At 45.7% G+C, this 27,525-nt stretch overlaps 2 protein-coding genes across 9 annotated transcripts in view; both read left to right on the top strand.

The window, feature by feature from the left end:
- Positions 1-7,898, top strand: part of CPNE1 (copine 1) — a 50,705-nt gene extending 42,807 nt beyond the window's left edge. For 4 of the 6 annotated variants that reach the window (XM_039563598.1, XM_039563599.1, XM_039563601.1 and 1 more), the window contains 3 exons: positions 3,949-4,082; positions 5,790-6,026; positions 6,749-7,895. In XM_039563598.1, coding sequence (XP_039419532.1) covers positions 3,949-4,082; positions 5,790-6,026; positions 6,749-6,865 — 488 coding nt within the window. In that variant the 3' untranslated portion in view covers positions 6,866-7,895. Of the gene's footprint in view, positions 1-3,948; positions 4,083-5,789; positions 6,027-6,748 lie in introns of all 6 variants that reach the window. The other 2 variants (XR_005603488.1, XM_039563600.1) reach the window with 2 other exon arrangements.
- A 13,385-nt stretch (positions 7,899-21,283) lies between these two features.
- The window catches only part of LOC104698039 (fer-1-like protein 4), a 46,173-nt gene continuing 39,931 nt past the window's right edge, over positions 21,284-27,525 (top strand). The window contains exons 1-2 of one of the 3 annotated variants that reach the window (XM_039563446.1): positions 21,284-22,590; positions 27,009-27,080. The gene's annotated coding sequence lies outside the window, so the exon portion shown is untranslated. The remainder of the gene's footprint in view (positions 22,591-27,008; positions 27,081-27,525) is intronic. The other 2 variants (XM_039563447.1, XM_039563449.1) reach the window with 2 other exon arrangements.

The raw sequence follows: 27,525 nt of genomic DNA, 5'->3' as shown, positions 1-27,525 counted from the left end.
GCAGCACTGCAGGTGGGGCCTCACCTGAGGGGAGTAGAGGGGCAGAATCCCCTCCCTTGACCTGCTGTCCACACTTCTTTTGATGCAGCCAGGACATGGTTGGTTTCTGGGTGCCAGCGCACACGGCCGGGTGTGTGCAGCCTCTCATCCACCAGCACCCCCAAAATCCTTTTCAGCAGGGCTGCTCTCGATCTGTTCCTGCGCCAGTGGGGATCGATACTGGGACTGATACCCAACCCAGGTGCCACACCAGCATCTGGCCTTGTTAAACCTCCTGAGGTTGCCGTGGGCCACTTCTCAAGCTTGTCCAGGTCCCTGTGGATGGCCCTGTCCTTCAGGTGTGTCATCTGCAAACCTGCTGAGGGTACACTTGTTCTCTTCATGTATTAATGAAGATATTAAATAACACTGGTCCCAATATGGACCCCAGAGGGACCCCACTTGTCACTGATGTCCATTGGGACTCTGAGCCATCGAGCACTACCCTCTGGATGTGACTGTCCAACCGCTTTCTTATCCATCTATCGTGGTTTGGCACTGGCCCAACACCAGGCACCCACAAGAGCTGCTCGCTCACCCTTCTCTGCCGCAGCTGGGCAGAGGAGGGAAAAGGAAAAAAAAAATTACCCAAGGCTTCATGAGCAAGATAAGGACCAGGAGAATAAAACACTTCAAGGGTGAAACAGGTTCAACTTAAGTTGCGAAGTGAATTTATTACTAACAGAGTCAGAGGAGGATAATGAGAAGTAAAATAAGCCCTCAGAACACCTTCCACCCCCCAGCCCCTCCCTCCTTCCCACTAACAGTGCAGGGAGACAGGGCATGGGGGTTCTGTCAGTCCATCACTGAGATTTCCTTCTGCTGGTCCAGGAGAGGAGTCCTTCCCCTGTGCGGCCGGGGGCTCCCTCCCACGGGAGACAGTTCTCCGTGACCTTCCCCGGCGTGGGTCCACTCTCACGAGCAGCAGTCCTCCCAAAACTGCTGCACTGTCAGTCCCTCCCATGGGCACACAGTCCTCCCAAAACTGCTGCACTGTGGGTCTCTCTTTCCACGGGCTGCAGTCCTCCAAGGCCAGGCTGCTCCAGCCTGGAAGCAGGGCCCTCTCTCTCCATCGGGACTCCCACTGGATCACAGCCTCCTCCAGGCATCCACCCGTTCTGGCACGGGCACCTCCCCCAGGGGCTGCGGGTGGATCTCTGCACCCCCCGTGGATCCCCAGGGGCTGCAGGGGCACGGCTGCTTCACCGTGGTCTTCACCATGGCCTGCAGAGGAATCTCGGCCGCGGTGCCTGGAGCACCTCCTCCCCCTCCTTCTTCCCTGCCCTTGGTGTCTCCCTGTTGTTTCTCTCACATGTGTTCACTTCCTCCTCTTCTCTAGCTGCAATTAAAACTGTGCATGCCCCACTTTGTTTTGATTTCTTCTGAAATCTGTTATCACAGAGGTGTTACATCATCCCTAATTGGCCCAGCCTTGGCCAGCAGCATGTCCATCTTCAGAGCCACCAGCCATTGGCTCTGCTGGACATGGTGGGAAGCTTCCAGCAGCTTCCTTACAGGAGCCATCTTTGTGGCCCCCCTGCTACCTAATGCCAGCCTGTGCCAAACCAATACACCATCTAACAGTCCACTCATCCAATCCATCTCTCTCTGATTTAGAGAGAAGGATGTTGTGGGGGTCTGTTTCAAAGGCTTTACAGAAGTCCAGATAAAGGACATCTGTGTCCCCCCCCTTGTGTACGGAGCTGTGCCATTGTACAAGGCCACTGGCTTGGTCAGGGAGGACTTGCCCTTGATGAAGCCATGCTGGCTGTCCTGAATCACCTCCATGTCCTTAGCAGAGCTTCCAGGAGGGTCTGTCCCATGGTCTTCCCAGGCACAGGGGTGAGGCTGACAGGCCGGTAGTTCCCAGGGTCCTCCTTTCTACGCTTTTAAAAGACAGGGACAGTGTTTCCCCTTTCCGAGTCACCTGGGACTTCACCTGACTGCCATGAGTTTTCAAATATCATGGAGAGTGGCTTGGCAACTCTGTCAGCCAATTTCCTCAGGGGTCTGGGATGCGTCTCATTGGCTCCCATACACTTAAGTACATTCAGGTACCTGAAGTGATCACACACCTGATCTTTACTGATAGTGAGAGGGACTTTGCTCCCCCAGTCCTCATTCTGCTGTTCATCCACTCAAGGTGTGGAAAGAGAGTTTGCCATTGGAGACTGAGGCAAAAAAGCTGTTGGGTACCTCAGCCTCCTCATCCGCTGTTACCAGTTTTCCAGCATTGTTGATCAGGGGCTAACACCTTTGACTTTTCTGGTTAATGGGCCTGTAAAATCCCTTCCTTTTACTCTTTGCCTACCTTGCCAGGTTCAGTTCCAGCTCCACCTTGGCCATCCCTACACAACGAACTTGATCTCTATACCCTTCCTGGGTGACCTGCCTTAGCTTCAACCATCTATGCATTTGCTTCTTTCCCTTTAGTTTGACTAGCAGTTCCCTACTCAGCTATGCTGGTCTCTTGCCTTCTTTGGCTGATTTCTTGCTCCTGGGATTGCTAGCTCTTGTGTTCTATGGAAGGCTTCCTTAAAAATCTGCCAAGCTCTGTTCTTCTCCCTTGTCCCCAAGGGCAGTCTCCTAGGGGATCCCACTGACTATCTCCCTGAAGAGCTGGAAGTCTGCTTTCCTAACCATCAGTGGCCTAACTTTACTCTTACCTGACCCATATTCCTCAGGACTGCCAATTCCACCAATGCATGATCACTGCAGTCCAGGCTGCCTCTGATCTTGATGTTCCCAATTAGCTGCCTTGCATTGGTGACCAACAGATCCAGTAATGCATCCTCTCTGGCAGGGCTGTTGATTACCTGGGTCAAGAAGTTATCCTTCATGCATTCCAGGAGTCTCCTCCTCCTGTAGGATTGCCTACAGCTCACTGTGCTACTTTCCCAGCAGATGTCAGGACAGTTGAAGTCCCCCAGCAGGACAAGAGCCTGCAAGCACAGTGCCTCCTGTAGCTGGAGCAGAAAGGCTTCATCAACAGGTTCCCCTTGATCAGGCAGCCTGTATTAGACCCCAAAACCATGAAGTTCCTTTTGTTGCCTTGGACACTGATTTTTACCCACATGGCTGTTCTTCAGAGACAGATATTCACACTCAATCCTATTCTTGGCATAGAGGGCAGCCCCTCCACCTCTCCTTCCTTGCCTGTTCCTTCCTCACAGCCTGTAGCCATCAATAGCTGTACTCAAGTCATGGGATTCCCATGGGTGTCCCACCAAGTTTCAATAATGGCACAAGGTTGTAGCTTTCTAGCATCATGGTGGCTTTCAGGTCCTCCTGTTTGTTGCCTGTGCTCTGTGCATTGGTGTGAAGCACCTCAGCTGGGCTGTTGGCTGTGTTGCCTTCCTAGAGGAACACTCATAATTCTTTTGAGATAATTTTATGCTGTTTCCCTTTTGGCTTTTATTACCATAGGACTCGTTGTCTTGTCTCCATAAGTGTGCAAGTGTGTTCCAGTGAGACTCACACACTTCAAAGTCAGCAGGGTATAGATGAACTTCAGCTGGGCTCTTGATTTCACCCCCAATGCTGGCATGCCAGCCCTAGGCTCATGTCTGCCAAGCCTGGTCTTATCCCCTTCCCCATTCAAACCTAGTTTAAAGCCTTCTCCATCAGCCAACTCAAAAGCTAGAATCCTGAGCTTTGTGATGTTAAAGGCACAAAGACTGATGTGAAGAATGAAGAATGGGGAAGAAATGTGCAAATCCGATCTCTGCAGCTGTCCACTGTTTTCGTCATCTGTTTTCCCATATTTCCTGTTATGCTGCTGCTTATTTGCCCTTCAGGAGTTCGGAGCTGTGTGAGTTGTCCTTTGGCTATGCTGTTTAGTAATGCTTATAAAATAATGACTGGAGGAATTGTGGGCTCTTGTGGCAGCTTTCCTTCCTTGTGTTGCAGGGATCCAAGGAATAGTGGATGCCTACCGCCAGATTCTGCCTCGGATCCAACTCTACGGGCCGACCAACTTCTCTCCTATTATAAACCACGTGGCAAGGTTTGCAGCACACTCACTGCAACAAGGAACTGCTGCAGTGAGTGCAAGGCCTTTACTGTGGATCTGCTTTGGGTTGATGTTTCTGTTTCCATGTTTATGATTGAATAGAATGGAATAGTAAATTGACATCATTTTCCTTCCTTAGAATCCCAAGTTTGGTCGTCTGTTGTCAGCCTACAGAGAGCATGTCAGTGCTCTCTTGGTACATACTGATAGGAACCTATACTGGGTAGACACTCACATTAGTTTCATTGCTCAAGTGACATTTATTTCTCTCCCAGTTTGGCATCGTCCTTACATTGCATTTTACAGGGGTGCTGTGTTGGCTGGTCGACCAGTTGGACTGTGGCAACAGTTTCCTCACTGTAATCTCTCTTGCCAAGCTCTGTCACCTCTAGGGCATGCACATAGAATAGAGTGTTGTGCCAAAAAATTTTGCTCTCAAGAATGTTGAGAAAAAGCCTCCAAGAAACTACCAGAGGGCTTGGCTTTCTGTCCCACCATAATGGCATGGCATCTGAGAACTGTTCAGTCAGTGTGCTGATTGCAGAGCATCTGTGCTCCTCTATGGTCGTGGGCTTATTTGTGTGCTGCTGTGGCTGTGGTTGCTGTTAAAAATCAATTTCATTTCTTTAAACTTCATTCATTTTGCTTAAGGATGAAGGACTTGGATGTCCTGATAGATTTTAGCTGATTTCATTTTGACAGGCCAATCAGAAACATATACTGTGTTATTTGTTTTATCACCTAGCTGTGTCAGTATTTTTGGTGCTACTTATGTTTGTGTGTATATCTTATATTTGTGTGTATATCAAATATTTCCCACGCTGTGAGGCACTTGGACTAAGGAGATCCATTTCTTACATTTCTGAGGGTATTTTTTAACCTTCCCAGCACTTTGGGGAAATCTTCCTAATTCTCATAATGTGTTAAATATCTCTACTTTTTCTTTCAGATTTAAAGCTAACTATTTAAATAAGGAATCTGTCAGCAGTTGGGTACAGCAATAGTAACTCTTGTGTTGACTGTGCTTTGGAACTGGAAATTCAGTTTTCTCTTATTTTTGTTGTGTTTGCCTCATTTTAAGTCTGTAAGTAGTTGCTATAAAACAGCAGCTGCTCATTTCAGAATCAGGTACTAAACTTTAGTTCGGAAAATGATATAAATTGTAAACACTTTACCATGCCAAGGCATTGCTTTGAGGTACTCCTTTCTTTCTGGAAAAGCTCCTGTATCCTTCCCTTCGTGTTATCTCTGGAATGTCTCATGTTGTCACTGCTGTGTTTTGAGATTTCTAATACTTCCAATGCTTCTAATTTAAACTATTGATAACAAAAAAACCCAAGGCTTTTTGAGTTACACTGCAGGGATATTAAATATCTCTAGCCTTTCTGAATATCAGTCAGCAAGACAGTGCCCATCAGTGAATTTTGTATGCAGCTGTGTTGACTTAGTAATACTTTTCATCTCTAGTACTTTTTGCCAATTGATGTAACTGTTCTTTATAAACTGAATTTAATCCTTTATCTTTTTTCTAGTACAGAGAAAATTGGAAGTGCACAATGAAAATCATTAGGCATAGGAAAAAATGCTCATGAACATAAGTTTCTTTAGTGTTCTGGTTTTGTCTCATCCACAACAACATCTGATTTCTTTCTTAGCATAAAGGAGTGCTCTATCTGCCTTCAGTTATGTGAGCTCTGGTGTTGAAATACCTAACTAGATGCTTTCTTATGTTTTTCAGCAATACTTTATCTTGCTGATCATCACAGATGGAGAGATCACTGATCTAGACCAAACTAGGCAAGCAATTGTTAATGCCTCTAAGCTGCCCATGTCCATCATCATTGTTGGTGTTGGTGAAGCCGATTTTAAAGCAATGGAGTTCCTTGATGGAGACAACGGTGTTCTGAAATCTGTGACAGGAGAGCCAGCTGCACGGGACATTGTCCAGTTTGTGCCTTTCCGACAGTTCAAAAATGTAGGTTGTTTTTAAGTTCAGAAGAGTCCCAGTGCCAGGATGTATGCATCCTAAAAATGACCTGGTCTTGACAAGGCAGCAAGCTGCATGCTCAGAGGGTATGCCCGTGCCGCTTGTTCCCAGTGAGAGTTGAGATCTTGGCTTCTGTGTTCAAAGCTGTGTGTCTTGCTGTCTTGCAGTTCTTGAGAGCCCTCATTGTATAATTGATTTCACATACTATCTCTTGGCTATTGCAGGGTTAAAGGGGATGTTCTCTGTCCTGGGATGCGAACGTTTATGCAGGAACTGAGATCATATTGTCAAGTCTCTGATGTTGAGGCCCATGAGTGATTGAAGTTGAGATCATTCTTCCTTGCTGTTGAAAGCAGTCCAGTCACTCCCCAGCTCCCCCTGAATTCCACTGTTGGCATTGGCATTCATGCACTTTGCATGGTCAATTGGGTTGAGTGATTCAAATGAAAACCCAAAATAAGAGACATTGCTAGTGGCTGGGGCAGTTTTGCACTCAGACTATGTAAGTCTGAAGTTGAGGTGAGAATAAGTGGTTTTCATCAGCAGTGCTCACCGAGACTGACTGGAAGTGCTCCTAAAGCCGTAGCAAGGAATTCTTAAAACAGAATGATCATGACAGGTGTTACAAATTCTCTAAAAGAGCTTTTCACTAGGCTAACAAATCTGTTCTCTGTGGTATTTCTGATTTATTCTCCCCATTCTCTTTTCAGGCTCCCCAGGAAGCACTTTCCCAGATGGTTCTGGCTGAAGTGCCCAAGCAGCTGGTGTCATACTATAAATGGCAGGGGTGGCCCCCCCTGGAACTGCCAGAAATCAAGGCAATGTAGATTCAGGATGGCCCTGGCCACCTGTAGCACTGGGGTGAAGGAGAGCTGCTTGCAGCCACATTCTCCCTTGTACACTGTGGGTGCTCAGTGCCTTGAGATCGCACCAGTCACACCACTTCTTTCACTTGCTTGTGCTCTGGGTCTTTGATCTTTCCTATTTCTATCAGAAGAAATGTAAATACAGAAAAACCCCCAAGTGCTGGAAGTTTTTGTCACAGAAAAATCGACCTTGTTGGTTTTCTACCTTGCAACAGCACAAGTTGTGACACATCACACCACACATCCCATCTGCTACTCGCTATCAGGGTGGGCCTCTGCACTGAGTGCTGAGCCTGGTGGGAGAAGTGTTGCACCTGTGTTTGCTGTAGTGTCACCTACCCTGTGCTCCTTGATAGGTGTCTTTCTTCTATCAAGCTGCCTTTGAAATGGGGACCCTTCTGTTCTGGATGTGACCAAAGACTGTTGGTTGGATGCCTGAGGTAGTTCCTGTTGTGCCTTCATAAAGTGCCAGTATATTTTTTTTTATGTTTCAGTGACCATACCTTTCTGTGTTCTTTTTAATCACATTTTTTCTATTAGCAAAATTTTTTTCTGTGATGAACTGCTTGGAGTGACTGTTATAGTTTAAGAACACTGCACTTCGCTTATTTATGGGGGAGAAGTGAGGATTAATCATTAATTAATGAGATTGTGGTGAGATTAATGAGTCACACTAATGTGACTTTAAAAATCCAGCATTTGGAAACACTGAAGTGAAGATGCTTTGAGTGAATTCTTTATATCACACAAGTTACAAAATGAAGAAGTAACTTATCTGTGGAACTCCAAGGAGGAGCTTCCTTATCCTCAGTAGTGTGAAGTGTGCATTACATGGTCTGGGGACTGTAGAACAGGCACATGACAGCAAAGCACAAATGTTTTGAGGGAGATGGTTCATTTCCAAGTAGAGATAAAGAAACTTGGGCTTGTCATTGCACTACAAGTGTCATCACTTTCAGTTACATAAATAAAGATTCTACTTTGGCTTAGATAACATGTCTGGACTCTCATTTCCTTCCTGGACTTTTCCCTTTGTTTTCCAGCAATGTGGATGGTGGCGTTTCAGTACCTGAAGGAGCCTAGGTTCAGTGTGATCCAAAACAAAGCAGAGCCATTTTTCCATCATTAACTTTGTTCCCTTTTAATCACTAAGACTGCTGGATCCCACAGCCCTTTACTGCAGCAAGATGAGATGTTCCTTTACTGTGAAGTTACAAAAGAATTTGTCTGTTCTACCATATAAGCCAGAAAATGGTGAGAATGCATTGGCAGATTGCATCTGTGGTCAGGCCCTGAAACTGGTTAAGTTTACAAGCTTGAGTGAGACAGAACTTGGGGTTGAACTCACATCCTCAACTAGACTAATTGCTCTGGGAGGACTCTGCCACCAAACTACCATTACATAGCTTGTGCTTGAAGGGCTGTGGGGTCAGGACCACTGCTGAGCCGAGATTAAGCTGTTCTAATTTTTTATTCAAACCTATTTTGACCGTGATATGTTCTCTCAGGTTACATGAACAGCAGCCAGCTTCCTCTAGAGAAAGCTGGACTGTCTTTCCTGACAGCACCCCATTTTCTTGCATTTCTTGGACTTTCTAAGTCTTGCACTTCAAAACTTAGTCTTGAAAGAAACCAAGCAACCTCTCGAGTCTAAACTGAAATGTGTTACAGGTGTGGAAGAGGGAGGAGAACTGCCAGGTCATCTCTGAGAAACTGCTCTTGTAATACTGTCCCTGCCCGGCTCCCACAGAAGCACGGGTGGGTTCAGTATATAGTCCGTAGCAAAGAGTCGAGAAAGGCATTTGAGTGCGTTCTGCCAGGAGCATTTATTGCTTCCACACTGTCAAAGGTTGCAGAGGCAAATACCAGCATGATCCCGAAACTCACAATTTTGTCCGGGGGCAGGGGAAAGGCAGGACCAGGGAACGGGGACCAATGGAGAACTCTGGGGGAGTGATGAGGGGAAGAGGCTGACAGCCAACCGGGGAATCCAAATTGGGGTAGATTAACATAACAGAACAATGCATCCCGGGAGAAGCCTTTCTGGTCACCCTAACATGAAGTGGTTCTTGTGGTACTAGGGACTTGTCTTACTGAAAACTCTGTCCCTTGTAATGTATGTTCACCGGCCACCGCACTCTTGTGGTTGAGAACGTCCTTCTCTTGTGATTTTAGCTGCTTACAGCCTGTAGACAGAGCTCTTCTTTGTGTTACATACAAGAAACCTAAGGCTGGTTTTTGTGTGTGTATTTTGAAGCCCATTTTGCCTCTCCTTTTTAAACCTCTGCCAGCTGCCATGCAAAATGGAGTGAATCCTCTGTGTCTGTCTTGTAAGGAGTGCAGTCACTGTTCTGCAGCTAGCTGAGGTATGTCCAGGTGCAGGATTCATTGATGGTAGAAGAGACCTTTCCTGTTTTGGGGAGGAAGAGGCCAAGAAGTGGTAGAGACAGGTCTGAGGAAGTTCTTCCCCCTGTGGTAGCAGACCTGAATTTGAAGGAGATGCTCTTTACCCACAGGTAAGTGGCTAAAATGTGAGCAAGGAAAGGGACACAAGTCCTGTAGTTGTCACCTAGGAACAAGAGCTGCATGGGTGTGGGCCCAGGTGAAAGCCAAGGGAAGCTAAGTTTGGAAGCTACTGACCTGGTATGGCAGAATTTTGTTTTCTGTCTTTTACTCTCCCCAGGACACCAGGTTTTAGAGGAAGTGCAGACAGCTGCTGGGCACTTTGATGGAAGGCTGGCGGGTCTGTTTTCTGCCATGTGCTGCCCTGGGTGGAGCTGGAATGCAGACTGATCGAATGGCTGAGTTAGAGGAGAGGTCAGGTTATTTTCCTCAGGACAATGTGTTGTGCATGCTCTCTGTATCTCTCAATCACTGGCTTGATTTATCTTCACGGTGAGCACAACCAACACCCCAGAAGTCTTTTTACCCTTGCCAAGATTAAACAAGCACCTTTGTACTTGTGATCCCCAAAGGTATTTCAGCCTCAGGGCTTTGAAAAAATCAAAAGCTGTTGCATGTGGGAGCTCAGTGGGGAGGGTTCCTCTTGTTTCCTGGACATTCGGCAATAAATACTGGTAACATTTCATGCCAGGCTATGCTACACTACCCAACAGGTAGGGAGAGAGAATGCTTTTTTTGCCTGGATAACTGGTAGGGTTAATGTCTAAACACACAGGGGACTGTTTTGCTAAAAATGAGGCACTGTCTTCAGGTGGGTGCAGTGATGAGACTGCTGCAGGTGTTTGAGGAAGCCACACAAACTCCATGAGGAGGTGCTGTCTTTTGACCAGCTTTGAGCAAGTACTGGATCCATTCAGCTGCAGCATACTTCGGTGGTCTGGATGTCTCATTAAACGGCTTAAGTTGCACTGCTTGCTCCATTCTACTGAGGAAGGGGCAGTCAACAGCTAATTCATGTAAACACAGTTAACAATTGGGAGACAGCAAATGTTAGTTCAGACAGAAGATGTTAATTACAAAAACCTTAAAGAAGCCCGAAATTCGGCCCTAGTCTTGTCAGATAGAGGGCACTAAGGATCATCTCAGAGAGCCGCTGAATCATTCCTCAAGAGGACTACGCATGCCCAGGGAGAAGGTGAAAAGTGCACTGTGAGGAAGACTACTGGTTCTTCATCAGAAAAGACCCCCGAGGGAAGAGGAGAGGTCTTCCTCAGCGCGACCACGCAGTGACACACAGGCCATGCGTAGCCGTATGCTAATGATATTAATGACTTCTGAGAAATAATTTGTATAACCACACCTGTCCGCAGGAATGTGATGAATATTCATAATTTAGCCCATCATACTGTGTTGTAGAGAGCACCGGGTGTGTGTGTTTGGAGGAGCGATCCCCACACAGCCGGCGCGCCGAATAAAGCAAATACCCACTTCTCTGACTCTGTCTCTCAAGTGTCTCCTGGCCCAGTTTGTGGTGATTTGACTAGATCCCAGATGGGATCCTAACTCTGCCCGGCTGCCTGATGCAGGGATAAGCAGACCCTCCCAGTTATGGCCCTGAATTTTCAGGGGGAGCTCAGCTGTCCTTTGGCTCACGGCGGGGGCAGACAAGGACCATCTGCACCAATTTAAGGTATTTGCTATTCCTTTGAAACACAAAATACCTGCAGGTCCAGGGTTCGAGTCCCTGAGGGTGGGTCGAAAGTCCTGAGGAAGACTGGGTCTCCCAAAATTAGTCCTGGGCAAGAGGAAAAGTACTTTTAAGGGGTTGGACCCCCTGGGGTTGGACCCCACTGTGAAAGGTACCTTTAAGGGGTTGGACCCCGCTGTTAGGCGCTATTGTACGGCTCTTTGTGTTTTGTCTGTTGCTATTCTGCTGCTGTGCGAGTGAGAGTGGATGAGACGTGCTGTCAAAGTGCGGAGCGAGTGAGGAGGTCTATCTGCGGTTCCGTACCCTGGCGACGGGCTCGGCCAGAGAAAAGCGAAGCGTTTGGCAAAGAGTGAATGAGGATAAATCATATAAACTGTTGGTTTGGAATTCAACCTTACTGTCCAAAGGGAGGGGGGCAGATTTTAGAGGAGAAAGATTTTAGTTAGTGAATTGAGAACACCCAGGCCCCAACGCTAATTTCCCTTTTGAAATCCTGTGCCTAGTGTGGAAACAGTTGTGGAGCTTGGGTTTTGTGTACATGTATTTGAAAGTGGTATTGTCTGTTAGAAAGAGTGAACAGTGTCCAAGTTGCTGGAGGAGAGAGCTTGGTATTAGACAAGAGTGGCAGAGCGTGGCTTTGTGGGAAGGAAGAAGTTGGTTCTCTGGTTTTGGGGGTTTTTGGCTGTGGTGGTTTTTGGCTCATGTTTTAGGTATAGCTGAAAGAATAGCCCTAACTCAAGCCTTGGCGTTAGCTGAAGGAAAACCTATCAACATTTGGACTGATTCAAGGTATGCTTTTGGGGTGGTACACGCTCACGGGGCTATCTGGAAAGAAAGAAGTTTATTGACCTCACAGAAGAAACAAATCAAGCATGCTACTGCAATCATGCAGTTACTGGAAGCAGTGATAAAACCTTCAAAAGAGGCTATAATGCATTGTAAGGGACACTCCCAGGGTAACACTATCCCTGAACTGGGAAATGCTATGGCAGACAAAACAGCAAAGGCAGTGGCTGGCGGGGATCAAATTCAAGCTCTTGCTCTAATCCCTTCTAACATCCTTATGGGTGAAAAACCCCCACCATGTGACACTGATGATTTAAATTGGGTACAAGAAGGGAAGGGACAAATAGGATCTGATGGGTGGGCTAGAATAAAGGATCTCATTGTAATACCCAGAAAACTGCTAAAATTACTCATCCAAAGCAAACATTCTAAGACACATTGGGGAGTTGATGCTTTATATAACCATTTGAAGGACAAAGTGACAGCATCAAAATTAAAGGAAACAATTGAGGACATAACTTCCACTTGTGAAATCTGTCTTAAAAACAACCCTAATACCACGGTTAGGCTAAGCACAGGAACTATCACTAAAGGGGATGTGTGGCAAATTGACTTTTCTGAATTACCTAGGAAGGGGGGATACAAGTACCTTCTACTCCTCACAGACACTTTCTCAGGTTGGCCAGAAGCTTTCCCTTGTAGAACAAACAAGGCTAGAGAAATTGTTAAAGCTTTAATACGAGAAATTATTCCACGATTTGGGATACCCAGAGAAATTAATTCTGACAGAGGATCACACTTTGTAGCCCAGGTGGTGCAGGGAGTGAGTCATCTACTGGGCATACACTGGCAGTTACATACACCATACAGGCTTCAGGCAAGTGGACAAGTAGAAAAGATGAATCACTTAATAAAGCAACAATTAGCCAAAATTTGTCAAGAAACTAATTTATATTGTTATCAGGCTCTGCCCATGGCTTTGCTAAACATTTAGGTCAAAAATTACAATCAATATGCGCTACAGTTGTTAACTGTCAACTGCCACCACCTGATAAAGCCTTTCATAATGTGAAACCAGGGAATTGGGTTTATGTTAAGTCTCTTTCAGGGGATCCACTCCAGGAGAAATGGGAAGAACCTTATCAGACACTGCTGACCACTCATACAGCAATTAAAGTACAAGGAAAACCGACCTGGATCCATTATACCAGGACCAAACCTGTGCCAAAGCCAGAGTCGGAGGCAAGAAGAACAGGACCTCTGCACCTTCAACTACGAAAAATCAACACAACATACAGATAACATTGGTAATTGGGGCAGGCACATGGGACCAGAATACATACCTTCGATTGCTCAAAGGTGTTGTTGAGAATTTTAATCTAACTGATTGCTGGATATGTTCCCAGCTGCCTGAGAATTCTGCTAGAGGCTTTCCTTTGGTTGGGGCAACATTTCCTAATACAACAACAATCTATGCTGCACTTAGTACTAGCAGGCTTTCACATTATTTCAACATATCCCTAGATCAACTTCAGTGGAAGTAGGAGTTTGAAGAGCCAATACTTGGGTCCTCACCAGTATCCTGTGTGCAGAGGTGCTGGGAAGAATCTGTACCTAAAAACTCAGGAGGGAATAAGACAGACTCCAAATGTGGGAACTTAACATTTATAGGCAGCTACCCCAACTGCTCAGAATTCTGGACCTATGGGGGGGCTAACATGTGGAATAAGAATCAAACAAGACAAGGACCAAAGCCCAAGGGTTGGCTGGTGCCCACAGGGCAGGGTTGGTACTGGATAAGTGGTTACAATGCCTATAAAGTTTTACCCTTGGGGTGGCAAGGCCGCTGTGCCATAGGACCAGTATTTCCCCACATTACTGTTGTTTCTCAACTACAAGGCTTGCTCCGAACTTTTATACAGAGGACCAAAAGGACATCAAACCCCTTAATAGATAGGCCCACTAGATTTCACAGCTTTGCCAGATGGTTTATACTGGGACTCGGAGTAAGTGAACTAGAGAAAGCAATAGTGAACCTTTCTGCTACTGTAGAAACCATAATGAATGCCAGTGCAGATGCCATAAGAGCACAGCAAATCGAGATTAAGAACATCTCACAGTTAGCCTTACAGAATAGACTTGCATTAGATTTACTGTATGCCAAGGAAGGAGGAGTATGTACAGTTATAAATACAAGCTGTTGTAGTTATGTTGATTTAGACAAACGAATAGAAAGAGATTTGCAGACAATTCTGGAAAAAACATGGACACTACATCAGATCACCTTGGATGACACTTCTTGGGGGTTTAAAGAGGTGTAGGGCAAACTTACAGCATGGTTACCCAACTTATCCTGGCTTAAACAATTGTTTGTAATAGCTATTTGTGTTATTGCATTGTTACTTAGTGTTTGTATTAGTAGTTACTGTTGTATGATATCATGTACTTGCAATCACGATGCTTATGCTCAGTGGCACAAGCACAAACTTAGAAATAAGATAGAGAAGGGTACTTACTTTAAAGACATGTGAGATTTGTAAAGAATTACAAATAACCAAAGAAAAGGGGGGATTGAAGAAGGGGCAGTCAATAACTTATGTAAACACAAGTTAACTATTAGGAGACAGCAAATGTTAGTTCAGACAGAAGATGTTAATTACAAAGCCTGAGAAGCCGAATTCACCCTAATCTTGTCAAGATAGAGGGGACAAGGATCATCTCCGAGACCGCTGAATCATTCCTCAGAGGACTACGCATGCCCAGGGAGAAAGGTGAAAAGTTCATGAGAGGATGACTACTGGCCTTCCTCAGAAAAGACCCCCGAGGAAGAGGAGAGGTCTTCCTCAGCGCGACCACCAAGACACACAGCGCATGTGTGGCCCATATGCTAATGATATTAATGACTTCTGAGAAATAATTTGTATAACCACACCTGTCCCCAAGGAATGTGATGAATATTCATAATTTAGCCCATAATACTGTGTTGTAGAGAGCACCAGGTGCGTGTGTTTGGAGGAGCGATCCCCACACAGCCGGCGCGCCGAATAAAGCAAATACCCACTTCTCTGACTCTGTCTCTGAAGTGTCTCCTGGCCCGGCTGTGGCACGATTCACTACCCATGACTGGATGTGGGGCCAGCACACTGAGCTTTGTCTGTTCTAAACTGATGGGCTTACTTATTTGGATTCACAAAAGTGGTGCCAAATGTTGTCAGTCTGCTATGTTTTATTGCTGCATGGCTGTGCTGGTTTGAAAGTAAACTGGTGGAAGAAATGAACCCCACTCAACAACCTTAAGAGAGATTACAGGTCAGAGTTACAATTTATTAAAGAGATTATAATACAATGATACAGAGAAAACTGGTTTTAACCGACGAAGACTGAATAAAACCTGGCACCCTGTTGGTCAGGATGGTACCAGTCCTGTTGAAGTTCTGGTCCTCCTCCAAATCCATCGAGTGGTGGTACCTGAAGTCCCCAGGCCCGAAGATTATATATACTCAGGTTTGTTAGGAAAATTAATCCACAGTGCCAGAGGTTTATGTCCAAAAGGGAAACAGAGGAGTCCCATAGCTTTATTCATGAATAAAGGGAGAGACCAATGGGGCATTTTCCATAGGGCCTCTCAAAATGATGGAGGACGCAGCCTCCTTTTTATCCTAATTTCCCAGCCACATTTCCCTCTCTCTTTCCCCATTGGCTGAGGTATTTGAGAAGTACAGACTTCCTGAATTGCCTAATACAGACCCCCTTCTAATGTGCACACCCCCCACCCCCCACCGCTTTTTTCTTTGTATCTCTGTTCTTTTTCCTCTAAATCCAAGAATTTAGCACTCTGAGCAACAGTGTCAATTGGTGGAATTCCTCTGGAATTTATGGTTTCTCACATTGCTTTTTTCACCTATCAGTATCTGGCTTTATCTACAAACAGGCCCACAGTAAAGACACATCCCTCTTGTGAAAAATGAGGTTCACTCTTTATAAAATTTTAAGAAAATTTTAATAAAAGGGACAATTAGGAGACAATAGCAAAAAGGATATTATGACTGGGTGCTTTGGCAGAGCCAAAGGCACACCTCTACATCCAAAAGATCGTCTTTAAACGTACATCTCTTATTGCATATTCATCACCATCATGCATGATTCATAAATTCTTTGGAGTTTCTGTGTAGCATCCCATCAGCCGTATCTTCCTCCTTGGCTCCATTCCGTCTCTGCTCCCTCCATCAATTCTTCTCTCTGGTTTTGGGTCTTCTTTTTCTCTGATAAGATACTCCAGGAATGTGAAGACTCTCTCTCTCTGCCCACCTTCTCCAAACCGACTACATGAACAATAGACATTCTATACCATGCATTACATCATAGAACCTAGGCAAAGTTTCTCCAACATTAAGTAACATGCAAAAAGCCAACATCACAATATATTCATAACAATTATGTAACATGCGAAAAGCCAACATCACAATACATTCATAACAATACCTCCCTTTTCCTTTTTTTACAGATCATTTGGCTTGAGCAGTATCCCTTGTTTTCTAGCCTTTAATATTTGCTCATTTTTTTCACAAATCAATCTTGCTTCTTCAAAGGGGTCTTTGATGTAATTTTGCTTCTTTAACACCCTGATCTTTGGTGCCGTTCCAGATGTAGCCAATTTTGGTTCCACAGGCATTGGTACTATTTGCATGCCTTGGACCACAGTAGATATTAATCAAATGAAACAGGGGATCAGGCAAGGGAGAAATATCAAGCCTGCGGTGGCACATAAAAGGAAGAAGCCTAGCTTCTTCCACACTTCTATTCCCAATACATTATCCCACCAGGTAAGTTTTAGTGCGGATTCCCACTTTTGGACTGGTACATGGGCTATTTTTCTGATATTTTTGGCTATATCTAGGATGGCATCCCCATGGTCCTCTATCTTCAAACAACAATTTGATGTATTAAATTTTCCACAAACTCCTCCTTCTTCAGCCAATAGATAGTCTAAAGCCAACCTATTCTGATACACCGCCGCTCTTGTTTGGCTTTGTTGGCTAGCTAGTAATTCCAATGCCTGACCAGTTTGGTTCTTTTACTAAGCCTGAGACTTTATTCCCAACAATATGTGTGAAACAAATCCATCTTTCCCCTTTTGGACATTTACTTCCTAACGTGATACCACTTGTTCCTAATGTGGGCGGGTTATAACTGTTGACATGGGTATGCGCAATGAAAAAGGAACCTCAGTGTTTTTCCATATACAGCTTTCAGTAACACCCATGGCATGGCTGTGTTGGTATCCCCAGAGGGAAGAGACAAAAGAGGAGTGACAGATAAAGGAATAACAGAGGTCCGATACGGCTGATACCTCTACCCCCCGTGCCTATGATGGGGCTGCTGCCCACAGCAGGGGTATGTGATCTTCTTGGTGGCGAGTACAGTGGTCAGTTCGGTCTGTTTGGAGTGGAAGTATTCCTCCCCATCCCAATTCTTGTGTCCTTTTTCTCTTATGATACTTCTTTCCTGTCTTGGGGGGCGTTGGGAGAGGGCTGTTCTGTAACTGAGCTCCCCGTACTTTGGTGTTTTGCTTTGTCTTTAAGAGGAGCAGCAGAAGCGGTCGTTGCCAGGGGAACGGTGCAGGCGAGGGAGGGGGCGTAGGGGGTAGGAGTCCTCTCCGAAGCTGATTCCTCCAGGAGTGGGGGGGCATAGGCAGGGACTGCCGCCAGAACTGCCAAGGGGACAAGCTCTTCCTGTGGATACCAGAGTCTGGTGTGGACCCTCTGCATGGGTCCGCAGCAGCCACGGTGGCCGGACTTTGAGCTGCCGGCGGGCCCAGCGCGGCCCGCGGGGCCGAAGCCGGGTTCAATGGAGCCGCGGCAGAGAACGCAGCGGAGGCAGGGGCTGCTGGAACGGCCGCGGACATCGGGAGCGGGCCGGAGCCGGGACTGGGGCCGCCAGCGGGGCCGGGGCAGGGGCAAGGTGGGGGGAGGCCAAAAGCGGCGGGCTGGGCTGGTGTGGAGCGGAGAGCCGGGCTAGGGACGGGTGGGACACCATAAGGGGGGGCTGGGCTGCCGCGGAGCAGATACCCGGGCTAGGGACAGGCGGGACACTGTAAGGAGGGGCTGGGCTGCTGCTGGACCCACAGGGGCTGGAGGGGGTGGCGGGAACAGCGGGGCTACCGGCGGAGCCGCCGCCGCTGGGACAAGCGGTGGAGCCGCGGGCGGTGCCTGAGAGCCGGCACAGGCGGGACCTCGGGCTCCGGGAGCGGCGCTGCAGCTGCGAGCGGCGCCACAGGAGCCTGGGCTTGCAGGGGGCAAGTGGGAATGGAGGGGGCAATGCTTCGAGGGGGTCCCAGCCCTTCTCTTTCTTGCTTTCCCTTTGCTCCTTTCCTTGGGTCTCTGACAACGTAAAAATTTTTATCCCCTTAGGCTCTATGTTTCCCACCCAGCATGAAGTGTACTTGCCTTCTGTGTTAACGAGTTCTTTTGAATTTACAAATCCTTGTAAAGCCTAACAGATCCAAACTTCAAAAGAGCCATATCTGGGCCAGAAAACATGGTCAGATCTTATTTCCTTCTCGGCCCAATCTAACATACAAAACTGTATCGTTTTTATAGAGGGATTCCTTGTGGAACAGGGGCATATGATAGCCCAGGAGAGTTTGGGCAACCCAGGGCTGCTGCAGAAGAACCCCTGAAGGGCCCTCAGGCTGCAGATACGCCAGAAAGACACCTGGCAGCAGGCAGCCTTGAACAGCCTTGGGAAAAGTTACACACTGGTTGATTCCCCCGCTGCTTAGAGGCTGTCCCGTGGGAATAGGGCATGAATCTTTGTAAAGTAGATATAAGTGAGTGTAAGTAAACAAGAAAGGAAGCACGATGCTCAAATCGTATTGGTGTTTGTATCGTGACTTCGGCCGGCTTCCCTGCGCTCAGAAATTGCCCCTGCTAAACATTTTGACTTTGCTCTTTTTTCCCTTGTATTTGGGTTAGTATTCCAGTCAGCTAACATAACTCCCAGAGGGCTTTCCTGGGGTATCTCCGCTGGCACGCCTCTATTCCCTTTTTTATTCCCTGACTCTTGCTTACTAGTTTTATGTCCCATTTTCTCAGAATCTTATCTATCCTTTCCAGGCCTTTGTTTCCCACTTTTTTTTTTTTTAATAAAAACCAACAAAACAAACAACTATTCGGACCCCACCACCTCTTTCCCCTTTCTTCTCCTAGAATACAAAAGTTCCCATCTCTTAATAAAATATACCTCCCTCCAGAAAATAAAGTTGTATTTCAAGGCTTAACATTTCTATCACATACATTTTCATTCATTCTCACTCACTCCTTTTTATTGTTCCAATTTCTCTTTCTCAAGCGCTATCAGTCACAACCACACAAGATTAAGGTACCTTTTAATTTCAAATTGTTGGCCAATATTCACCCCTGGGCCCAGTGTTCCAGGTTTCTTGGATTAATCCTCAATTTAGCAGAATTAAGCCTAAAGTTCTTGGATCCAACCCTCAATTCGACAGTCTCAAAGCCCAAATTTCTTGGAGTAATCCTCAATTTAGCAGAATTAAGCCCAGATTTCTTGGAATTTAATCCTCAGTCTGGCAGTCTCAAAACCTAAATTTCTTGGATTAATACTCAATTTGGCAGAATTGAGCTCGAATCTCTTGGAATCAACCCTCAATTCAGCAGTCTTAAAACCTAAATTTCTTGGATCAATCCTCAATTCGACAGAATTAAACCCGGATTTCTTGGAATTTTTAATCCCCCATCCGGCAGTCTCAAAACCTAAATCTCTCGCATCCAATCCTCAACCTGGCAATTCTTTAGGGGCTCTTTTACTTTTAGTCTCGTTTCCTTGTGGTTTGTACTAGGAAACTCTTGACTCCCCTCCTTCAAGGGATCCAATCCCTCCCCTGAAACCCAGTCCCAGTTAAACCGGGGCTTCTCTCACTCCTTTTATCTTTGGCTTCGCCTCTTTACTGACTGCTTCCCTCGCGGCAGAGCAGAGCCGCAGTCTCAGAGGCTCCACACTCGCTTCGCAGCTCTGGGGTAACCAGCCCGCGTCTCATGCACACACTTTCATCCCCCGTATCCGCTCAAAAAAAAAAAAAAAAAAAAAAAAAAAAAAGAGGAAAGAAAAATCACTCACCTTTCTCTGAGTCTTCGTGCACAAGATTTTACCTGTTTAACTGTCGCGGTATCTTAGGGACCCTTTTCTTTCCTTTCTTGTTGCTTTGTCTCCTCTCTTGCCCTCCGGGTGTTTGACTGCAAACCCCCCTGACCCCGCCGGGAAGCACAAAGCGAGGCCGCCAAAAGCGGGCGGGGGCACCCCCCTGCTCTGGGTTCCCCAGGAGATCTCAGAGGTGAGGCCTTTTCCCCCTACGGGCACCAAATTGTGAAAAACGAGGTTCACTCTTCGTAAAATTTTAAGAAAAGTTTAATAAAAGGGACAATTAGGAGACAATAGCAAAAAGGATATTACGGCCAGGTGCTTTGGCAGAGCCAAAGGCACACCTCTACGTCCAAAAGATCGTCTTTAAAAGTACATCTCATATTGTATATTCATCACCATCATGCATGATTCATAAATTCTTTGGAGTTTCTGTGTATCATCCCATCAGCCGTATCTTCCTCCTTGGCTCCATTCCGTCTCTGCTCCCTCCATCAATTCTTCTCTCTGGTTTTGGGTCTTCTTTTTCTCTGATAAGATACTCCAGGAATGTGAAGACTCTCTCTCTCTGCCCACCTTCTCCAAACCGACTACATGAACAATAGACATTCTATACTGTTATAAACATATATTATAATATTGGCTTCTCGCAAAGTATAAAGATAGATACTATACAATATTAGAAATGCTTTTTTTGCTGTGTGGATGTAGTTTTCTCTCTTTTTAGCAAGAATGTTAGCAAGTGTGAGCAAGTGTGAGCAAGTAAGAGAACCTCCAAGCGAGCAGAGGATGAGGCCCAAGAAGCTGCTAATCAACACTTTGTCCAGAGAACAAAAGGGCCCAAAGGCTCTTCTGCCCGGAGAACAGGCGGCCAGGAGGGTCCGAGAGCCGCTACCACCGCTCTGCCCGGGGGGCAAAGAGGCCCAAAGCTGCAATCAGCCCTGACTGTCTGGAGAATTACGAGATCCACCCTACCATCGACTCTTACCTAGCGGGCCCAACCCCAAGAACCAAAAGAAATAAAAACCACAAGGCAGAAGACTACGCATGCTCTAAAAAGGCGGAACCAAGCAGTGGCCATGCAGAACAGTTCCTGGAAAAGTTTGAATATGAATAGAGAACAGACAGTAAAAATGGTATAAAAAGGACTCGCCTCTAGCATCAGGTGTGCTCTTGGCAGAGTGCCAAGGCACCCGGCCGTTATCCCTTTGCTTTCTTTTATGTGTCTCTTATTGTCTTTATATTGAACTCTTCACATTCTAACAGGAGAGTGAACCTCGTTTTTCACAATACCATGCATTACATCATAGAACCTAGGCAAAGTTTCTCCAACATTAAGTAACATGCAAAAAGCCAACATCACAATACATTCATAACAATTATATAACATGCGAAAAGCCAACATCACAATACATTTATAACACTCTCATTTCTTTCAGGTTCAGGTGGGAATGCTCAGTACCTCTCTCAGGGCGGGGAGTTTGACAATTCGTGAGATAACACTGTGAGTCATGGGACATTTTTAGAGTCAGTGATGGTGTTGTAGCTGCCTATTGTGCTGGTGCCATTGAGTCCTCTATGGTCCATTAGCAAAGATTGACCCCTCAGGCTGGGTGGGACTGTGCTGGTGCTTCCCCGGAGGGAGTTACCACAGCTGAGCCATTGGTGTGAAGAAAAAGAAACGCTGCCCTGCGGCAGTCGCAGGTTTGCTTCGCCTTCCTTATCTTATTTAACACCCAGCTCATAGCCTGAGGGGTTGGGGGGTGCACTGGGCAGCTCCTACAAATGATCAACAGTTCATCAGAAACGATATAGAGGTGGGTAGAATACTCCTGTAGCTAAGACCATGGTGAAGCCTCATCCTCCCACCACAGCATGCTTCCACCGCCCTGTTAAAAGCTGCAATTGTTTATTAAACTATGGAGGTAGACAAGTTATCCTCTGTAGTTGAAGGAGGATACGCTTGCAGAATTAGCCCGTATATCCGGAACAATATAAATTGCCAAAGATGTGCCATTGCAGCCTGTAAAATATGTAGTGCCAAATATGTACCGCTTCCGCTTATGTTATGTAAGTAAAGAGATAAAATACCAAATATGGGAGAGAAAAACAGGGGTCATTCAGAGGACTATGGAGGAAGACTTCTGGCTTCAGCCTCAACGACCACCAGAAGGCAGAAGAAGACCCCCTAGCAACACAGCGCACATGCGCAGAGAAACTAGATAACAACCACCTGGAAAGACAGGAAAGCGGAAGAAAAAACCATATATAAAGGACTCTGTACAAGCTAAAAAACGTGGCAGTTGGCGGAGCGGAGACTCCCCTGTCACCCAGCGCTGCTTTTGCTCACATTCTACTTGCTTAATTACTAATAAATTTCATTTATTAAACTAAGAGTGCATCCCCCTTATTGTTGCGCACTCATTACAATTTTGGTGCCGTGACTCGGATGGGAAGATAGCGACCCTACCGTCTCTTAGGGAGGCGCCCCGAGGTACTCCTCGGCCCGGGGATCGGTGGTGCGCTTACCCCCACACCGACGAACCTAAATTCTAGAATGGTGAGCAATTGAGAACCGGTCAAATCCCATAAAGTTTAGTGCACTAAAGTCCGGACGAAGACGCAGGATCGCGTGAGTACCGAGCATCGGGATTCCGTCCGGGCGGGATTGGGTTTCCTGAGATATAACGACTGAGAGGTTCGAAATACTGAACCAAGCGAGTGTGGACCCTTTAGTACTACGTTTCCCGACTCCCGCGAGGGACCGGGCTAGGAATAAGGGGAGCGAGTGTGTGTGTGTGTGCAGATATCTCAGAAGATGGGGGCGAAGGGCAGCAAGCCTTCGGTCCCCATGGGGAGGGTCCCAGCAGGGAGGGCCCCAGTGATACCCCAAAACACCCCCCTAGCATTCATGCTAAATAATTGGAAATACCTCCCTAGTTCACCCGGGAAACACAAAGCCAGAATGATAGAATTCTGTACTAAAATATGGGAGGAAAGAAAATACAAAAGAACGTGATTTGGCCAGTTTTTGGGTCAGATGAAGATTGGGTGCGACAACAACTTAACCTGTGGGTAAACAGTAAAAGTCCGCTTGACCCAGAAGAAAGTGCATATGCTGCAATGTGGCTAGAAAAACCCCAGGTAGCTATGTTTCCCTTAAATGAGAGAAAGAAAGAAAAGAAAGAAGAGCAGGAAGATGAGCTATTACTGAATCCACCCCCATATGTGCCCCCGGCACAGGCACCGGAGGCACCGCCACCGCCAATTCCCCTCGATGCACCAATTAATGCAGAGCGAGTGTCCCCCATTACAGTCAGGAGGAGAACTAGAAATCAACGAGAACAAGCTCAGATGTACCCACTAAGAGAGGTACCTATGGGAGGACCCCTACCCGGGATCGGATATGTTACTGTCCCTTTAAATTCAAGAGACTTACGAGAATTCAAGAGAACTGAAATGGGGAGTTTATTAGATGATCCATTAGGAGTAGCTGAAAGGCTAGATCAATTCTTGGGACCCAGTCTCTATACCTGGGGGAGATGAACTCAATATTAAGCCAGCTGTTTACATCCGAAGAAAAAGAAATGATTAGGAGGGCTGGCATGAGAATATGGGATGCCCGTCATGCCCAAGGACCGCAGGCAGACACTAAATGGCCATTACAGAATCCCAACTGGGATAACCAGAATGCCGAACATAGGGTCCACATGGGGGATCTAAGAACTATAGTGATTCAGGGAATCAGAGAAGCCGTACCCCGTGGCCAGAACATTAGTAAAGCTTTCAATGAGAGACAACGGAAGGACGAGAGCCCCACCGAGTGGTTAGAGAGATTAAGAAAAGCCCTACAGTTATACTCTGGAACGGATCCAGCAAGTCCTTTAGGACAAGCTGTTTTAAAGACTCACTTTGTAGCGAAATCCTGGGACGACATTAGGAGAAAACTTGAAAAGCTAGAAGATTGGCAGGATAGAGGCTTAGAAGAACTGTTGAGAGAAGCCCAGAAAGTGTACGTGCGGAGAGAGGAAGAGAGCAGTAAACGACAAATAAGAATGATGGTAGCAGCGGTCAGGGAGGATAGAAAAGGACGACCAGAAGGATTCCGGGGAAGGTCAAATGTAGTAGAAAAGAAGGAACAAGGAAACTGTTTTTATTGTGGAAAGAGAGGACATATAAAAAAGAACTGCAGAGAACGAATCAGAGATGAGGAAATATTAAAGGCAGAATAGGATAGTCAGGGGCTCTATATATTAGGGGACCGGAGTCATCAGGAGCCCTTGATAAAATTAAAAATAGGTCCCCAACGTCAGGAGTTCACCTTTCTAGTAGACACAGGGGCAGAGCGATCCACAATTAAACAATTACCGAGGGGTGCACCCTTTCACATGAAAAAGTCCAAGTTATAGGAGCAAAAGGAGAACCATTTAAAGTAAACAAATTAAAGATGTCATATTTGAGTCTGAAAATAAATATGGGATAGGTGAACTCCTGCTAGTCCCAGAAGCGGACTACAATTTATTGGGACGGGACTTGATTATTGAATTACAATTAGAAATCAAAGTTGAAAACGAAAAAATTGGCTGTCAGAGCATATCCCCTCACAGTAGCAGACAGGGAAGAAATCAATTCTAACATATGGTATTCCCCAGACACAATAGGAAAGCTAAATATTCCACCAATTAAGATACAAATAACGGACCCACAAATCCCAGTGAGAATAAAACAATATCCTATTTCTCTGGAGGGACGGAAAGGACTAAAGCCAGAAATCGACAGATTATTAAAACAAGGAATCCTAGAACCGTGCATGTCTTCCTTTAATACTCCCATTTTGCCTGTGCAGAAACCTAATGGAAAATATCGATTAGTTCATGATTTAAGGGAAATAAATAAACGAACAGTTACCCGGTTCCCCGTAGTAGCTAATCCATATACATTATTAAGCCGGCTAGGTCCACAGAGGAAGTGGTATAGTGTGATAGATTTAAAAGATGCATTCTGGGCATGCCCACTAGCAGAAGAGTGTAGAGATTATTTTGCCTTTGAATGGGAAGACCCAGAAATGGGACGCAAACAACAACTAAGGTGGACAGTCCTTCCCCAAGGATTTACTGAATCACCAAATCTGTTCGGGCAAGCTCTAGAGGAGTTATTAACGGAGTATCAAGTACAATCAGGGAACGTACTCCTGCAGTATGTAGACGACTTGCTGATAGCAGGAAGTGAGAGGGAAGAAGTTAGGATAGAAAGTATCAAATTATTACATTTTTTGGCACTAAAAGGATTACGAGTTTCTGAAGAGAAATTGCAATTTGTAGAAGAAATGAAGCTATAGGAAAAGATAATAAAGTTCAGTGGTCCAGTAAAACAAATCCACAAGAGTGCTCTTGGAGTGAGCAAAAAAATTACACCCAAGGAATCACAATACAAAGTGTAAATGGAAAAGGGAAATGCTTAGGAGCAGTACCTGAACAATACAAATTTTTGTGTAACAGTACCATTACTAGACGTAACATCGAAACCAAGAAAAGTGAATTTAACAAGTGGATAATACCCACTTCCGGGGCAAAGTGGGTGTGCTCAGACATAGGAGTAACACCTTGTTTATCAATCAAAATGCTAAATGCATCACGACAATTTTGTGTGCAAGTTATAATAGTTCCACGATTAATATATCATACCTCTGAAGAGATAATGTATCATTTTGAAGGGGACTTAAGCAGGAAAAAGAGAGAACCTCTGACTGCGATAACATTGGCGACTTTACTAATTGCAGGAGGGGTGGGGGCGGGCACAGGTGTTGCCTCTATAGTCAGAAGTACTGAAATTCAAAAGTTACAAACAGCTGTAAACGAAGATCTGGAGCGAATAGAACAGTCCATTGAAAACTTAGCTACTTCAGTGAAATCACTTTCAGAAGTGGTGTTACAAAATCGAAGGGGATTAGATCTATTATTCCTTAAAGAAGGAGGATTATGTGTTGCACTGAAAGAGGAATGCTGTTCATTCGCAGACCATACCGGAGTCGTACTGGACTCTATGTCCGAACTCCGAAAACGATTAGAACAACGAAAAAAGGAACGGGAAATGAATAAATCATGGTACGAAGGATGGTTCAGTGCCACCCCTTGGTTAACGACTTTGTTGTCTGCCATAGCGGGACCCCTGATAATAATTATTTTAGGACTCATCTTTGGACCATGTATTATTCGATATGTGTTGAGGTTCATAAATGAAAAATTCGATATAACCAAATTGCTAATTTTAACAACCAATGCGAAATACCAAGCTATGTCTGAAAAAGGTGAAAATGAGTACTGTGAATGTGATTCCAAATCACCTGTATACGATTGTTGCTGTGCAGAAAATGGAATAAGATTTTGTGATTGTCATAGTACATGTGAGTGGTGTGGGAAGAAAATAAAGGAGGAGGAGATCGAAATAGTTTAATAAACAATAGAGGTTAAAAAAAAAAAAAGGGGGGAGTTGTTAAAAGCTGCAATTGTTTATTTAACTATGGAGGTAGACAAGTTATCCTCTGTAGTTGAAGGAGGATACGCTTGCAGAATTAGCCCGTATATCCGGAACAATATAAATTGCCAAAGATGTGCCATTGCAGCCTGTAAAATATGTAGTGCCAAATATGTACCGCTTCCGCTTATGTTATGTAAGTAAAGAGATAAAATACCAAATATGGGAGAGAAAAACAGGGGTCATTCAGAGGACTATGGAGGAAGACTTCTGGCTTCAGCCTCAACGACCACCAGAAGGCAGAAGAAGACCCCCTAGCAACACAGCGCACATGCGCAGAGAAACTAGATAACAACCACCTGGAAAGACAGGAAAGCGGAAGAAAAAACCATATATAAAGGACTCTGTACAAGCTAAAAAACGTGGCAGTTGGCGGAGCGGAGACTCCCCTGTCACCCAGCGCTGCTTTTGCTCACATTCTACTTGCTTAATTACTAATAAATTTCATTTATTAAACTAAGAGTGCATCCCCCTTATTGTTGCGCACTCATTACAGCCCCAAACACTGCTTTCCAGGTGCTCCAGGAAGTGTTTGTGCAAGAGGGGAATATCCGCAGGGCTTGCTTTGAAGCAACTGGCATTACACAGGTATGATTCACTCCTTGGTGTTTGTGGAGCTGAATAAGCCACCCTGCCCCGCTGCGAGTTACCCTGTACAGGATGTGTGGATGCAGGTGTACGGAAAATCCCTCTGTGAAAAGCCCGTGTCCACAAAGGAGACAGAGGAGTCCTGCAATGTTACTCAAATAAAGGGAGAGAGTCCACTGGGGTGCACGCCCGCGGGGGTTTCACTCTCGAGGGCGCGGCCTCCTTTAATCCTAAACTCCCGGCCGCATGTTGCCGTCTTCCTTTCCCCGCTGGCTGAGGTACTAGGAAGGTACAGCCTTCCCGAACTGCCTACCACATATCCAACCTTGAACATGTCATTTTACCCCCAAGTTCAGAAAGTCAGGCTTGTGCAGGCACACTTGTCTGTTTCAGGAGCCAAAAGCGGTCTGGGCTCTGCAACAAACATGCTGCCCAAAGTCAGTAG

Source organism: Corvus cornix, chromosome 20 (genome assembly GCF_000738735.6).
Source record: "Corvus cornix cornix isolate S_Up_H32 chromosome 20, ASM73873v5, whole genome shotgun sequence".
NCBI lineage: Eukaryota > Metazoa > Chordata > Aves > Passeriformes > Corvidae > Corvus > Corvus cornix.
Note: the sequence above shows the minus strand (reverse complement) of the source record. Positions and strands in the feature narration are given on the sequence as shown.